Source organism: Bos taurus, chromosome 6 (genome assembly GCF_002263795.3).
Source record: "Bos taurus isolate L1 Dominette 01449 registration number 42190680 breed Hereford chromosome 6, ARS-UCD2.0, whole genome shotgun sequence".
In the NCBI taxonomy this organism is placed as follows: domain Eukaryota; kingdom Metazoa; phylum Chordata; class Mammalia; order Artiodactyla; family Bovidae; genus Bos; species Bos taurus.
This window is the reverse complement of record NC_037333.1, coordinates 10,990,043-11,007,262: the sequence shown is the minus strand read 5'-3', so window position 1 is coordinate 11,007,262 and position 17,220 is coordinate 10,990,043. Positions and strand designations below refer to the sequence as shown.

The 17,220-nt window shown below is 40.7% G+C and overlaps 1 protein-coding gene across 1 annotated transcript in view; it reads left to right on the top strand.

Moving 5' to 3' along the window:
• UGT8 (UDP glycosyltransferase 8) overlaps positions 1-17,220 on the top strand; it is a 108,525-nt gene that overhangs the window by 30,360 nt on the left and 60,945 nt on the right. The window contains 1 exon segment of the mRNA NM_001083635.1: positions 3,592-4,415. Coding sequence (NP_001077104.1) covers positions 3,594-4,415 — 822 coding nt within the window. The 5' untranslated portion in view covers positions 3,592-3,593.

Genomic DNA, 17,220 nt, shown 5'->3' with positions numbered 1-17,220 from the left:
GCAGGCAGATTCTTTACCGCTGAGTCACCAAGGAAGTCCTCATTATTGTTTTGGTTTGGATTGCCCTCACGACGTATGATGTGGAGCATCTTCTCATTTGTTTACTTCATACCTGTATTTTCTTTGGTGAGATGTCCATTAAGATCTTTAGCCCCTTTTAAATCAGGTTGTTTATTTTTTTTTGTTGAGATTTGAGTTCCTTCCTTACATATCTTGGTAGCAATCTTTATATATATATATATATATATATATATATATATATTGCAAATGTTTCTTCCAGTCTGTTGCTTATCTTTTCATTCTCTTGACATTATCTCTCTCAGAGAAGAAGATTTTAATATTAATGAAGTCCAACTATTCAGTTGATGCATTGTGATATTTCTGGACTAGCAAGGATCATACCATTTATTGGTAGTTGTGTTAGTCATTCTGTTATCCATAACGGTGGTATTTATGAGATTAAAGTGCTGTTGTAATCCTTCATAATTACCTTTGTATTTTAATAGTGAATAATGCACTTGTGCAAATGATGCTTCTTTGTTGGTAATCAGTTCTTTTTCCTGAAGACATATGATGACCTAGTAGACATTATTTTTAGAAGATATTTTATTGTATGAATATTGGCATTTCTGAATAGTTTTATAATTTACATGTACAGAGTCTATGTACCTTTTCTAACCTCATTTTGTTATACGACAGCCACTGGTGGCTGAGATGGTCAATTATCTGCCTGCAATGCAGGAGACCTAGGTTCAATTTCTGGGTCAGAAAGATCCCCTGGAGAAGGGAATGGCTACCCACTCGAGTATTCTTGCCTGGAAAATCCCATGGACAGAGGAGCCTGCTGGGCTACAATCCATGAGGTTGCAGAATCGGATATGACTAAGTGACTAACACAAATACACATGCAGTACAATACTAGTTTAGAAGTTCCTCAGTCACACTAATCACGTTGGAATTGCTCACTGCTGCTGCTGCTAAGTCATTTCAGTCGTGTCCGACTCTGTGCGACCCCATAGACGGCAGCCCACCAGGGTCCCCTGTCCCTGGGATTCTCCAGGCAGGAACACTGGAGTGGGTTGCCATTTCCTTCTCCAATGCATGAAAGTGAAAAGTGAAAGTGAAGTCGCTCAGTTGTGTCCGACTCCTAGCGACCCCATGGACTGCAGCCTATCAGGCTCCTCCATCCATGGGATTTTCCAGGCAAGAGTACTGGAGTGGGGTGCCATCACCTTCTCTGGGAATTGCTCACTAGAGGCTCCCATATTGGATGGTAAGGAGATAGACCATTTTCATCATCACAGGTAGTTCTGTTGGACAGTGTGGTTCTAGAACATAAGCAGTTGTGATTAAACAGTCATTTTGCGTGATTTCTTTTTACTTTGCAGTAATTACTAAAATACTAAAAGAAAAAATTAAGAAATGCAGTGACAGTATTTGTTTCCCTACTGTTATCTTTTGTTTCTTAGTGATTTATGTTCAAGTAATAGTTATGACTACAGCTGAAGGAGTTAAGTATGCTCACCATCTGCTCAGCTAAATGCGAAATACAATTGGCAGAGCAGTTGCCTAACATTGGTCCATCATGATGTTGGTCTTCTTGGACATGCCTGTAGTAATAGGCTCTATTAGTCACAGCAGTGGGCAGTTCAGCCAAAATAACTTTTCTGCATAGATCTCATTCTTATAACTTGTCTATTTAAAATTCCTAATTTTTATCCTCTTTTGGCAAGGGTAGAAGGCTGGGCTTCACTGGTGGTTCAGAAGGTAAAGAATCTGCCTGCAATACAGGAAAACCGGGTTTGATCCCTGGGTCGGGAAAAGAAGCTGGAGAAGGAAATGGCAACCCACTCCAGTATTCTTGCCTGGGAAAGACCATGGACAGAGGAGCCTGACGGCCTACAGTCCATGGGTCACAAGAGTTGGACATGACTTAGCAACTAAACCCCCACCACCACTGGTAGAAGGCTACACCAGAGAGACACATTTGGAGAGACAACACAGGAGAATAAAGGCCTGGAAGGTTTGCTCTAAGATTGGCTATTTAATTTTCTTCTTTCATTGACATTGTAATTATAGAATAAACTTCATTGCTATAGAAACAGTGTTTGCTCCAAATTATTTTTTTAAAGGCTCACATTAATTCAGGCAACATTTAACATAGGCTTTCATATGTTTATAACACATATTACTTCAGTTTACTGTTATAGTAATGATAACTTAATGATATAGTATCATTTGGAATTGGTTTGAAAAGCATCTGGAAATATATTTTATAGTTTAATCTTGGTATTGGAAAAATCTATCGTTTGCCTGCTATTAACGTCTTTTTTTTAGGTTTCTTGCAGTGTTTGAATGTTGAGAAGGTATAGTTGTTTAAACTCTGTTTAGATGGCGGGAATTTGTACAAACAGGATGGGTAATATATGATGGGTAAACACAGATATTGGTTTGGTGATTGCATGTAAATCTATTTTGAGTTGTTCTTTGAAGTAGAAAAGTCCAGTTCTCATGGGTAGTTATTGTTTAGGTCTTTCCCTATTTGGAGGCTAATTTAGAATCTAAATGTAAATTATATTGGGAAGATAGGGTGAGTTTCCATATGCAGTGGCCCGCATAGGTATTTCTAAAAAAATGGTAGAAGGTGATTCTAACTATAGTCTATACTTAAGTAAAGCAGAAGAGTAGAGGAAACATGAGCCATTCTGTGCACTTGTCCTTTGCACCTGAGTTGCAAGTACAACTCAGAGAGGACAGTCAAGGACACAGTCACTCAGCAGCCATCTCGTTCACAAGTATTTACTGAGATTCAGTTAACCCTCTTGAACTTTTGTATTAAAGGTTTCTCTTTTAGATAATGCCCTGAAATGAGTCAGCAAATTGATATAAATTACATAAACAGAGTTGGCCAGGATACTTAAGGGTATTTAGATAAAGGAGAAAGTCACGTTAAAAGTCATTTTTTTCTCTTGTGGAAAAACTTATTTTCTATAGAATTACTACTTGAAAGGATGATTTTCTGATACATAATCTTTCTTTGGTATGCTTTTGTTGTACTTGGGGAATGTTGCTGCTGTGATAAAATGATTTTAAAAGAGACATACATGCTGATATACCCCAAAATAAGGGTATTAACATTGGTCTTCTTGGACATGCCAGTAGTAATAGGCTCTATTAGTCACAGCAGTGGGCAGTTCAGGGTATGGGATTAACATTGATGTTCAATTAAAAGATATACAAAGGTTTCATAGATGGCTTATAGCTCTTATTCAATGAAGAGAGTTTTTTTTTTCAAATTCAATCTTACAGGTTTCATTTCAAATTAGAAAAAAAAAAATGAGTTCTCTATTGTTGTTCCAAAGCTGATACATTTTAAATCTATTTCAGTTTATGGCAGTCTTACTGTCAATTCTATATTTTAAGAGACACCTTTCAGAAATGAAGAGACAGAACATATACTGGGATAATTTTTTAAAGCCATCCCTAGGCAAAGTACTGGATCATCAGATCCTGTGAGAAAGCATCTTTGTGATAGTTTTGAATGGTGAGGATTGCTGTCTGTTTTAAGCAGTTTTCTGGTTGTCATTTCAGCTATGAAGTCTTACACTCCGTATTTCATGCTCCTGTGGAGTGCTGTTGGGATAGCCAGGGCTGCCAAAATCATCATCGTGCCGCCAATTATGTTCGAAAGCCATATGTACATTTTCAAGACACTAGCCTCGGCCTTGCATGAGAGAGGCCACCACACAGTGTTCCTCCTCTCTGAAGGCAGAGACATCGCGCCATCTAATCACTACAGCCTCCAGCGCTACCCAGGGATCTTCAACAGTACCACCTCGGATGCTTTCCTGCAGTCCAAAATGCGGAATATTTTCTCTGGGAGATTGACAGCAATCGAACTGCTTGACATACTGGATCACTATACCAAGAACTGTGACATGATGGTTGGCAACCACGCCCTGATTCAGGGTCTAAAACAGGAGAACTTTGACCTGCTGCTGGTGGACCCTAATGACATGTGTGGATTTTTGATAGCTCATCTCTTGGGGGTTAAATATGCTGTATTTTCAACCGGCCTTTGGTATCCTGCTGAAGTGGGCGCTCCTGCACCCTTGGCTTACGTCCCAGAGTTTAACTCACTCCTCACAGACCACATGAACCTGCTGCAAAGGATGAAAAACACCGGCGTTTACCTCATTTCCAGAATAGGGATCAGCTTTCTGGTTCTTCCCAAATATGAAAGGATCATGCAGAAATACAACCTGCTGCCGGAGAAGTCCATGTATGACTTGGTCTACGGGTCCAGCTTGTGGATGCTGTGTACAGACGTAGCCCTGGAGTTCCCGAGACCCACCCTGCCTAATGTTGTTTATGTAGGAGGAATCCTAACCAAACCGGCCAGCCCACTACCAGAAGTAAGGTTTGCTGAACTCCTTGGTGATCTTTTCTTAATATAAATGTCAATTTGCCAGTTTGGATTTTTAGAAGACAGAGGATTGGGTATTGTTGGATAATAGATGCTATTCTAAAAAGTGGTTAAGAAACAGAACCTGCCAAGGCCCTTTTATTTGTGGGTACCCCACTCCTCTGGAACGCATTCCTGCTTTGAATGAGCATTTCTGTAACACCAGGAGGCCACTGTGCCATATGGTCAGTAGACTCTCTGAGAAGTAGATTTTTGATTAAGTTACAACTCTGAGAGGAATGGAGTTAGAGAGTTCATTTTAATGAGTGTAAGTGATTTCACTTTTAAGTAAACATAGAGTTCCTTCTGATCTCCCCCAGAAAGCACAAACACAAGTCTCTACGTCCAGGTTAGGTCCTGGGAACTCAAATAAGAACAATGTTAGTAGTGGCTCTTCTTTCAGCAGTCATGACCACTAAACAGTTTATGTCCAGCAATGAAAATGAGGTAGTAACTTCCATCAGACTAGGATGCTGATTTTAAGTTAGTAAAACTATTTAAAGAAATCATGTCTCACTGTGATTTCATGTCAGGATGGAAGTAATTACATTTTAACAAAACCTGTTTACTCTCCGAGTCAAACCTGATTTCTTCTTTCTGGCTGAGCTGTCAGCAAATACACTTGTGTTCTATACTTCATCCTAGTTTGCGCCCCCCCCCTTTTTTTTTTTTCAATTAGGTATCTCAAAACCTGTAGGAGCCATATTGCATATCTGTTGTTGTGGGGGGAATTTCCAGCCTCAGGTTGACTCTGGATTTAAACTCAACCTCTGATGGCATTTATCAGAAGTGTAGGGCCTGTTCTGTGGTTTTCTCTACCACAACTGTTTCTACTCTTAAAATTCTTGAAGCAGCCACTCACAACAACAGTCAAAGTGTTCGTTTCCAACTCTGGTCACTACATTAAAGAAATCTGCCAGAGTCTTGAGGAAGAGTCAGTCTAGATTTTCTCCTATAGGTGTCACATAAGCACAATCTCTGGCAGAATTTTCTCTTGGGGAAATAAGGTGATTGGGATATAGCCTGTAGATTTCTCTCATGCCTGCATTAGAAGCACATTTAATAAATAACACTTTGATATATTTCATGGAACATGAAGAGATAGAACTTGCCAGATCTTTGACCTATAAACCCTAGATTGCCGCTTTTGAAGACAGTGAGAGAGAGCAGTTGTTCTTTCTGACGCCAGCTGTAAAGAATAAAGGTTAATCTCAGGCTGTCTCAGCCATTATCAAGCCCACTTGGAAAATTTAATTAGTCTCTCTCAGAGTCACTGTGTGATGTATTACCCCTTTCCTAAAAGTATCTAAAATCAAACTTCAGAAATAGCTTATAAAAGTCCCGGAACCAAGTTTATCTCTACCTGAACTGAGCCATTCCTAATGTCGGGCATATCGGCCCTGCTCCCTTCAAGTCTTCATCTTTTCCCAACCAGAGCACTGCCATTTTGCCCGTTCCTTTGAATTTTTGTTTGAATACTGTCTCCCCTCTTTATATGGAAGAAGGAATTAGTGACGTTCATTTTTCCTGTATTATAGCAGCTTGAACTGTAAGTACAGAACACTATTGTATGCTTAGTAAAATAGCGTGGGTCGTTATGGCTTCATTACAGTAGTCCCTCCTTATCTGTAGCTCAGTTATCCTCGATCAACCATAATATGAAAATATTAATTGGAAAATTCCATAAATCGACAATGTGTAAGTTTTAAATTGTACGTTGTTTTGAGTAGTGAAGTATGATATCTTACATGGTCCAGCGCAGTCCTGCTCCATTCTGCCCTGAATCCCCATCCATCCACGTGGTCTGCTTCTGACCTCCAGCCAACGGCGGCATCATGGCTCTGTGATCCAGCATCACCTTGAGCAGATGATCCTCCTGCTGTCGCCTAACTCTGTATCGTAATGCCTGTGTCATTGACCTTACTCCGTCTGGTCATGTCTTATCTCATGTCATCACACGAAGGGAGAGTAGAGCCCAATAAGATATTGAGAGAAACCACATTCACATAATGTCTATTGCAGTGTATTGTGATCTATTTTATTTTTAGTTATTATTGTTGATACCCTACTGTGCCTGATTTGTAAATTAAGCTTCATCACAGGTATGTATGTGTAGGAAAGAGCATGGTATATATAGGGTTCAGTATTATTTAAGATTTCGAGCATCCCCCGGGGGTCTTGGAACATATGTCACGTGGATAAACTGGGTTACTGTATACTTTGTTTTACTTTAAAAGCATCTTTTGCGTGGTTTTTGGAACTTCCTATAATGTTATTATCCAGGATGTTTTCTGACTTGCCATGATTTCTAGTTTGGCACCAGTTTGACCCAATTTGTGGGCTTCCCTGTTCTTTTTTTCCTCTCTGGGCATTTTGTAATTATTCTTTTGAATATGTGCTCCTTATTTACAATTACTGCTTTGGCTCCGACAGGTGTCACACTCAGAAATATACACATCTGGCATGAGTATGTGTTAGGTATGTGAACCTAGATAAGTATATTTTGTGTGTGTGTGCTCAGTCATGTCTGACTTTCTGCATCCTGCTGGACTATGGCCCACCAGACTCCTCTATTGCTGGGATTCTCCAGGCAAGAATATTGGAATGGGTTGCCGTTTCCTCCTCCAGGAGATCTTTCCAACCCAGGGGTCGAACCCGCATCTCCTGTGTCTCCTGCATTCGGGCAAGTTCTTTACCCACTGAACCATCAGGGATAAGTATATTATTATCATTGAAAATCTGTGAGGTTATAAAGTGTGAAGGGCCGTTTTCACTTCAGTGTTCCATTTACAAAGTTCTTCAATAGGGAGAATTGTGAAGAATGGTGGGTCTTATTTGTTCATATTTTCCCTACCCTTGTGAGGTTTTATATGCTTTGGAACACGTGCATTTCTATTGAGATTTCTCTAGTAGATTTGTTTGATACAATACACTGTACCTCAGCGTTGTAAAAGTTAATGAGTTTCTCAAATGCCTGTATTATTTACAGGTCACAGTTGTGACAGTAAGATAATAGAGCCCACAAGTGGCCTCTTAGAACACATGCTTCACTAATAACACCTTAATTGTTGACTGCCTTGGTGTCTTACCCTGGCAGTGCCTTAAGTTTTCCAGATGTCTAGAAATGATTTGACAGTGAGACTTCTTTTCATAGCCTGGGATAAAAAGGTAGAGAAAATGTCTAAAAGACATGTTTTCAGAGGCTTTCACAATGTTTGAGCCTGAAGAAACTCTAGAGAGCGACTAGTTCAGCTCCACTTTTCCACCTCAAAATACCGGAAGTGACCCATTCACTTGTCACATATGAGATTAAAAGGATTTGAGTGTCTCATCCAGGCCACACAGTTTGTGGCACAGCCAGGTGAAACACGGATCGTGTTCCTATGAATTAGATATTTTGTCAAGATGCGTGCACTCTCGTTACTCATTTTACTCATTTACACATTTATAGCATATTCAAGGAACTTCCCTGTAGCTTGTACCGGTAAGAATCTCCTGCAATGCAGGAGACCTGGGTTCAATCTGTGGGTTGGGAAGTTCCTCTGGAGAAGGGAATGGCAACCCCCTCCAGTATTCTTGCCTTGAGAAGCCCATGGACAGAGGAGCCTGGTGGGCTACAGTCCTCGGGCTTGCAAAGAGTTGGATACGACTGGGCAACTAAGCACAACATATTCAAAACTATGCAGAGACAATTTCACTCATCTTTATTTGATAGCTCAAAGATTGTGAGGACTTAATATGATAGTCAAGTCACATCATTTTTACCCCTCCTTGGAGGAAGAAATGGCAACCCTCTCCAGTATTCTTGCCTAGGAAAACCAATGGACAGAGAAGCCTGGCAGGCTACAGTCCATGGATTGCAAAGAGTCGTGCCTGACTGAGAGACTAACACTTGTGTTTCAGAGATTTAATGATAGAAATCAGCCAGAATCCAGATCCTTTTGATTACAAAATGTTGTCTTGGTGTAGAGTGAAGAAATGGTCTACACTGATAATCGAATGATTTCTAAATGCATGTACCTGACTCCTCATGCTATTTACTACCGACTGCCTACAATAGGAGTAATGACTTTTAGAGGAAGAGGTTTAGATTGGACTGTATCCATATTGCAGCTTATCTGTATCATTACAGTGTGGTAGAGAACAGGAACAATTTTTTTTTAAAAGTTTACTTCCACCAGGAAGGAAGTCTGTAAATAGTCCCCCATTTGACTAGATCCTTCAAGTATTAAATGTGGATGAAGTAAATAATAACATCTAGTAGGGGGTGACTATAGCTTTTAGTAGGTTGACTAGGAGGTAATAATAATAATACTCCCAAAGAATAGTACATTTACTTAGGGAGTCTTTTGATTATTAAAATTCACATGTTCGAGGTGATAAATTTTAGGTGATTTCCCATTGGCAGAAAGTGGTCTAGTCCTGCTACGCTGCTGATCTCTGCCACTTTTCAGCTTCTACAGCCCTGAACTATCGTTGCACCTAACAGATTGTATCTTAATTATTGGTTTTTCACATGGTTTTCTCCCCTACTATGGTGTGGATGCCTTAAAGGGTAGACAATAAGGTGGATAACCTTTGTACCCTGAGTGCCTGGAAAATGGTAGTCATTCAATAACTGTTTAAAATTAAATGCATCAAATAGAAATCGTTGCCAAAAAATAGGTGATTCAGTGAGTATAACAATATTGTTAATATTATAATCATTATTTGTTTATTCCAAATTTATGTTCAGATGCCATTGCAGCCATTAAGTAACCTAACATTCCAAGTTCTTACAGTGAATTAGGATAGCTACTTAATGATATGGTATTGAGAAAAGATGATCATCTCACTGCTCATTACCCAGTTGGTGAGCTAAATGGTCCCTAGTGTGTTCCAGATATGAAATAGGGCCAGTAGTGCTCAGGCACTATTGCTGTGTTAAGATGGCTTGGGAGGGTATGACCCTCATCTGGTTGGACTGCTACTGCTGCTGCTGCTAAGTCGCTTCAGTCGTGTCCGACTCTGTGTGACCCCATAGACAGCAGCCCACCAGGCTCCCCTGTCCCTGGGATTCTCCAGGCAAGAACACTGGAGTGGGTTGCCATTTCCTTCTCCAATGCATGAAAGTGAAAAGTGAAAGTGAAATCACTTAGTCGTGTCCAACTCCAGCGACCCCATGGACTACAGCCTACCAGGCTCCTCCATCCATGGGATTTTCCAAGCAAAAGTACTGGAGTGGGGTGCCATTGCCTTCTCCAGGGGCTTTATTGCCAGGCTAGGGGTGTGAAAGGCATTTTCATTGCACCATTTGTACAGACATTTTTTTAAATTAGGGAAACAGTCCTGGGGAGAGATACAGATAAGATAAAAAGATGAACAGAGATAAGAAAGAGCCAGAGCCCAAGGACTGGGTCATGAGATCCTCACTGTTGTTCATTTTGTCATTTGCCAGAACTCCCTCACAGAGAAAGGTTTGGTGGCGGTGGGGGGTTGTGGGGGGAAGAGACATTGTGCAACAGATTCATTAGATTAACCCACTTGTGAACAGATCAGCTTATGAGAAGAAGAATAAAACTGAGGAGCAAAACAGTGGCTTTTTACATGTAGTTTTCATTGAGTAACCTAGAAGCCTTTCCTTATTATTACATATGGAAATGGAAAGCTGACTTCCCCTAGAGTGAATGAATGTCTAGGCTGAGTTATGTATGGGACCACAGTTACTGGGGCTAACAGACTGATCCAGGGTTGCAGCAAATATGGGAAATTATGGTGATGGACAGGGAAGCCTGGTGTGCTGAAGTCCATGGGTCACAAAGAGTCAGACACGACTGAGCGACTGAACTGAACTGAAGGCTATTTAAATAGTTGCTTATAAATTATTTCTTGAAATATAAAGCTAGAGATAGGATTATAACTATTGTATTATATTGATTAAATTGTCTTCTTTTAAGTAAGTATAATTTAATCTATATGTTTTATAGTTGGTTCTTAATTTTGGATACCATCACCTACAAATAATTTTTTAGGGTGTCTTTATTCATGTGCTATATTGGTAGCTATGCAGGGATCAGAAGATTGAGAACTATAACATTTGCAAGAGATGAATGATTTAATTTCAACTACTAATTCTTAGCTGAAAGATTCACCACAACATGATAGTTGGGCATAAATAATAGATTCCCTGTGGGATTTTATAGGCTTCCTAGGTGGCTCAGTGGTAAAGAATTTACCTGCCAAATACTGGAGATGCAGAAGACACAGGTTCAGTCCCTGGGTTGGGAAGATCCCCTGGAGGAGAAAATGGCAACCTGCTCTAGTATCCTTGCCTGGAAAAATCCCATGAGAAGAGGAGCCTGGTGGGTTATATAGTCCATAGATTGGCAAGAGTCGGACAGGACTGAGTGAAAGAGCCATGGTACTTCATTAATGTAAAATGTTGCAGATATTTCTTGCAGAAGTTTTGTAGGTGGATCATATATTTTGTCTTTATTTTGTAGTGAGAAAGCAGATTACCTAAGTGAATCTATCCAGGAAGTAAATTGGGCATTGTTGCAACTATCAACAAGTTACTGTTTACTTCACTGATAGGGAGGTTTTCTAAGCAGCGCTGTAGTTTTGAATAGCTTATCAGTTGCTTCTGTAAGCATTATAGGCTTGGAAGAGTTTTCTGATACTTTTAGAGAGTATATAATTGAAAGTGCAGTCTGACATAATTTTTAAACGCCTTTCTTCCTCTGCTATTGAGTATTTAAGCTTTAAGATGCCCAGTAGAATTATTCATTTAGATGTTAGACAGTGGTGATGTCAAGGAAAATGTATTTTAACTGATCATATTTACAAATAGTAATTCTCACAATTAAATAGTTGTTCCGGTTTTTTTAGAAAAATATTTTTCACAAATACTCTCATTCCAAGCCAAACAGTTCTAGTTTGGAAATGCAAATCGCTACTGTCCATGAGTTTGTCATTTTTTTCAGTTTGTCCATGAGTTTGAGTGCAGATTTTGACATAAAGGACCGAGTGAGCCTGAGCTTCTGAAGAAGTGGTGGCTCTGGAGACAAGCCACCCATTTCATAGTTTTGTTTACGGAATTTTTTATACCAAAATGTCCAGGGGCTGTGGCAAAGTAGCCAGATGGAAAAACATGGGCTTTTTCAGCCAAATGGCCCTGGGCTTTAATCTTGGCCTTAATAAGACTTGGAGAGGGAGGGTGTCAGCCTCCTTAAAGTGAGGATGGCAGTGCCTACTTCAGAGGGTTTCGGGGAATGAGAGCCGTGGCAATGCCTGGTGGGAATAGTTCTTGTTCTTATTATTGTTCCGATAACTCTCGTTACTGAAGATGAGCTCTGGTTACTAAATCACCCTCACCTGCTATCTTCCACCTGGCAAACAGAAGAATGGTTTCAGAGGGGGAGGAAGTGTCTATGGCATCACCCCTACTCACTTCAGGGGTTGGCCCTTGGTCCTTCTCCTTCCATCTTGGGGACGTTTATTTCCCTTTCCTTCATCCTCTTTCTCACTGAAGTAGAAGGACAAGAGCAAGTGAACTATATGGGGATTGGACATCTGAGCCCTAAGAAATGAGCAGAAGCTGACAGGTGCGTCCTGTTGAGGGAGTGCCCTCCTGGTGCTTCCAGATGCTGGCTTCTTTAGGCTCAGTGATGTTATCTGTGGATTTTCAGTCCTTTAAATGGAGGGGCAGTGACGCCAGCCCTGTTCTGCAGGCTCCATCCTTGTTGCTTTTCCTCCTCTGTGCTTCTCATTCCTGTCGGACCTAAGGAGACACTCTGAACAAATAAATACCTGCCTCCTAGCCAAAGATTCTACCCAGATTCTCCTCCACACTCCGACCCTGATGCACTAGATTATTAGATAACCCTGTACTGGTGGCTCAGATGGTAAAGAATCTGCCTGCAATTCAGGAGACCCAGGTACGATCCCTGGTTTGGGAAGATCCCCTGGAGAAGGGAATGGCTACCCACTCCTGTATTCTTGCCTGGGAAATTCCATGGAGGAACCTTGCAGGTTACAGTCCATGGGGTCACAAAAAGTCAGACATGAGCTTCAAAAAAAAAAAAAAAAAGTTTGAAATTTTCTTCTAAGATCTGCGGTGCAGACTCTGCAGTCAACTTCAGTGTTTATCCTTACTTGTGCCTAGATCTCTTTAAGCTGTGCAAGTTGTTGCTTCTGTCTGATTCTTTCACTCTCCACAGTATAGTTCATATCAGAATCCCATTACATTCTTGTTAAAACACGTATTGGAGGGCTAGTTAGGAGGCCTGAGATGGGCCTTACTCATTTGTAACAAGTTCCTAGGTCATGATGAGGCTGCTGTTGCTGGTCTAAGGACTAACCACACTACGGGAACCACTAACCTAGATCCAGACGATCTGCACGACTTATACATTTTAATTACAGCCTGTAATATATTTTATCTGAGAATAATCTTTTCCTCATCATTATAGGGTTTTTTCTCTTCTAGAAAATTACTTTCAGTATAAATTGTACCACCATAAATGTATATATGTATGTAGATTTCAAGGACTAGGAGAGCCATGGATTCCATTGTATATCTGGAGAACTCATTACCTTATAATTTTGGTTTGTGAAATTATGATGATGCTGTTGATGTATCAGCCCTTTCTGTAGGAAGCAGGTCTAAATAGAACATCCATGTGCAGTCATGTTAATAGTAGGTAAGGTCTTCAGAACTAATATCCTTTAACTCTACTCCCTATTTTCCTTCATCTCCACCACTTTTTTTTTTAATAACACTAAAAATATTTTATCTCAGGTTAATATACAGCATTGGATCAAAGCAGGCTGTGATTTTAAAGTCATATATAAATGCCCTTTTCTAAAATTCTAAGAAGTCATGTGCTAGCTTTTATGTCCAATCCTTTGTCCAAAATCTAGTAACAAGCAGAGTGTTAGCGTTCTGTAAATGCTCACTACCCATCAAAATTTTTTTGTATTTATAAGATGTCAATATATCTCTTATAAATAAAACAAAGTGAGGGTTTGGGTTTTAGAGTCAGTCTTTGTATTAGCTTGCTTATTCAGAAAATGCAGCTGACCATTGACAACACACGGGTTGGGATGTTGACCCTCTGTGCCCTCAAAATCCACATGTAATTTATAGTAATATCTGTGTACACAGTTCTTCTTTATTCAAAGTTCCTCATTTGTGGATTCAACTGACCATGGATCATGTACTATGGTACTATTTAGTATTGAAAAAAATCAGTGTAGAAGTGGATCCATGTAGTTCAAACCCATGTTGTTCAAGAGAAACCTGTATTTTTTACACTGTGACAACCACTTTTATCTTTTTACTTTGAAGGCATCTCTCTTGTAAATCAGCAAACCCTGAGCATGCACATAAGCCAAAACTGGTCCCTGCCTGATAAACCTAGTGTTGTCCTGGGCCAAGAGTGGCTTTATAATGGGTATTTTTGTAGCAGGCAAACAGGACAGATAGCCAAAGAGAGATAGGCATTGAAGTAGTGGGGTGGACTTTTTCAGGTACTTCTTAACCCAGAATACATTCTTATTCCCCTGAAATCAGAGTCTAGAAAGCTGCTCCTCACCCCGTGCGGATAAAGCGTCATTTCACCGAGCAGGGAAAAGTGTGGCAAGGGCTCTCACAGTGCCTGTACTCAGTGGTAGGAACTGGGCACCCAAGGAGAGATGATAAAACTGTACAGACCAGGACCCTGCGTGCTGGTGCTGGAAGGCCTGTTCTTTAGATCCTGATAATGAAGCAGTTGCAGCCCAAGAGACCTTCTGCACAATTAAAACCCAGCTGTGCTGCCAGCCGCACGCTGCCTGGACCAGCACAGCATACACATTCCTCCACCGTTGTCTTTCGGCTTTCTGTCAAGGTGTATTTTTGTAAAGCAGCATTTATCGCTGTTGTAGGAATCACAGTTAATGGGAGAGTCAAGATTTCTGATTCTATCAGTATAAATGCAGTCAGTTAACTAGCCTTTTAACAGAGCATTTGTTTTAGAAAGTGCTGTGAGAGAGAGAGAGGCATGAGACAGAGAAAGCATGTCTGCTTTTTTCCTTAAAATGTTTATCCGCCTGAAAGAGCAGAGTGCCTATTAAAACGGTCATTTTCTTAGATTATTTCATATGGATGACTTTTTGTCAGAGTGACTTTTGGAAGAGTTACGGTGTTCAAACGCAAGAGGGGAAAACTTAATGTCATGAATAGTTTCCCTCAATGTGCTTCTCTCTTTTTCCTCCTAGATGTATGATACAGTAAGAATAAACCTGGCGAAGTGAGCTGACCTGATTTTATACTTCTTTGAATATAGTAACTACTTAACAATTGTCTGTTGCTTTGAATTGCTTTATGCTCAATTAGATCTAGAGAAAAGTCCTTTTGATAGTATCTGAAAAGATTTCAGCTGCATAGATCTCTAAGAAAATCACTAGGTTCTGAAAAACTGAAGACCTTTCAGAAAGAGTAGTGGAAGAAACTCTCTGAGAACAGGTTTCCCAGTTTAGTCATCATTTATATCCCACCCACTTTCATACCTAGTTCTGCAGCACTTTGTAAAGCATAGGCCCTTATACATATATTTTGAATTAATATAATTTCAAGTTGTAAAAGCTTGTGCATTTGCCCAGGTTATTTAGCAAAACTGGGATAAAATGTTTTTAAATGGTAAATTCCCAGAGCTTTTATCAGTAAAAAGCAGCTCACATGGCTTGATAAATATTATTAAAATCCTGAGGCTAATAGTTAATTTCCTTGCCTAGCATTGTTAGCCCAGTGTGAGGAACAGTTAAACTAACTTAAGGTTTTCTTTTCAGTGGAAAGTCCATTGAGAACTTCTCCTTGTGTGTGACAGGGCAAACGTTTTGCAAAACACAAAGGGATGGCCACTCATAGAAAGGATAGATAGCTCTCTAGTTATATATTCAGGGCATGTTTTTTGAGTGCCCGGTATGTGCCTGGCACCAGGTTAGCAATGTTAAGTGCAAATCATACTTTCTTCATTTGTGCTTGTTGTTCAGTCGCTAAGTCGTGTCCAGCTCTTTGCAGCCCCATGGACTGCAACACGCCAGGCTTCCCGGTCCTTCACTGTCTCCCTGAGTTAGCTCAAACTCATACCCATTGAATCAGTGATGCCATCCAACCATCTCATCCTCTGTCGCCCCCTTCTCCTCCTGCCCTCCATTTTTCCCAGCATCAGAGTCTTTTCCAATGAGATGGCCCCTTGCATCAGGTGGCCAACATGTTGAAGCTTCATTTTAAGCCTCAGTCCTTCCAATGAATATTTCAGGGTTGATTTCCTTTAGGATTGACTGGTTTGATCTTGCTAGCCAAGGGACTCTCAAGAGTCTTCTCCAACACCACAGTTCAAAGGCATCTAGTCTTTGGCGCTCAGCCTTCTTTACGGTCCAGTTCTCATGTCTGTACATGACTATGGGAAAACCATAGCTTTGACTATATGGATTTTTGTCGGCAAAGTGATGTCTCTGCTTTTTAATACACTGTCTAGGTTTGTCGTACTTTTCTTCCAAGGAGCAAGCATCTTTTAATTTCATGCCTGCAGTCACTGTCCATAGTGGTTTTGGAGGCCAAAAAAATAAAATCTGCCACTGTTTCCATTTTATTCCCCATCTATTTGGCATGAAGTGATGGTACTGAATGCCATGAATGTAATTTTTTGAATGTTGAGTTTTAAGCCAACTTTTTCCACTCTCCTCTTTTACCTTCATCAAGCGCTGCTTATAGTCTAAGGGGAGAAATGACTAGAAAAGAGGTAGATGGATAATAAGATGCACAGTTTTGATGCTGAACTACCAGCAAGGAAACCAGTGGGGCGCAATGATAGAGAACAGGGAGTCTTCTCGGGTGACTGGGTAGGATCTCAGGAGAAGGTGAAGCCACAGGGCGGAAAGCTTTCCCGGCAGGGGACCCACCTGTCCCCAGGTAGGGAGACACTTGCACTTTGAAAGATCAGTGAAGCTGAAGCGCTGAAGGCCTGAGACTTGGGCAGGTGGTTCAGCTGGGTTTGGAGAGGTGAGCAAAAAGCCTGTCACTACAAGGGGTATAGATTTCACTGAATAGTCAAAGTGTTAGTCGCTCAGTTGTTTCTGACTCTTTGCGACCCCATGGACTGTAGCCCACCAGGGTTCTCCGTCCATGGGATGCTCCAGGCAAGAATACTGGAGTGGGTTGCCATGCTCTCCTCCAGGGGATCTTCTTAACCTAGGGATCAAACCTGGGTCTCCTGCATTGGCAGGCAGATTCTTTACCATCTGAGCCAGTAGATTTCACCAAATGAGTTAAAACCTGATGGGGTTTGCATTTAGAAAGACTCCCTCTGGTTGCTTTGTGAAGATAGTATTATAGAAGAGAAAGCGAGAAGCTGGGAGGACCAGTTGAGTGCATGTTGCTGAAGCTCAGGAAGGAGATGGGTTGATGAATGTGGATGTGGTGAGAGAGAGATGATTCCAAATGCACTGGGAGGTAGAATTAACTAAGGTCCAATCTGGGGAGTGGGGACACTTTCAAACAGCTAGGTTTCCTGCTTAAATAACCAGGAGGGGGCATTTGCTGGATGGAAAGACTAGGGAATGAACAGATTTTTGAGGGAAAACACATTGTTCAGTTTGGGACATACTGAATTTGAGAAACCTGTGTATCTCTGAAGATGGATTTGATAGGAAAGGCCAGACTTGCTATTCAAATGTGGGGATGATCTTCAAGAAGACTGTACCGAAGCGGTGGGAAAAAATGAGGTTACTAA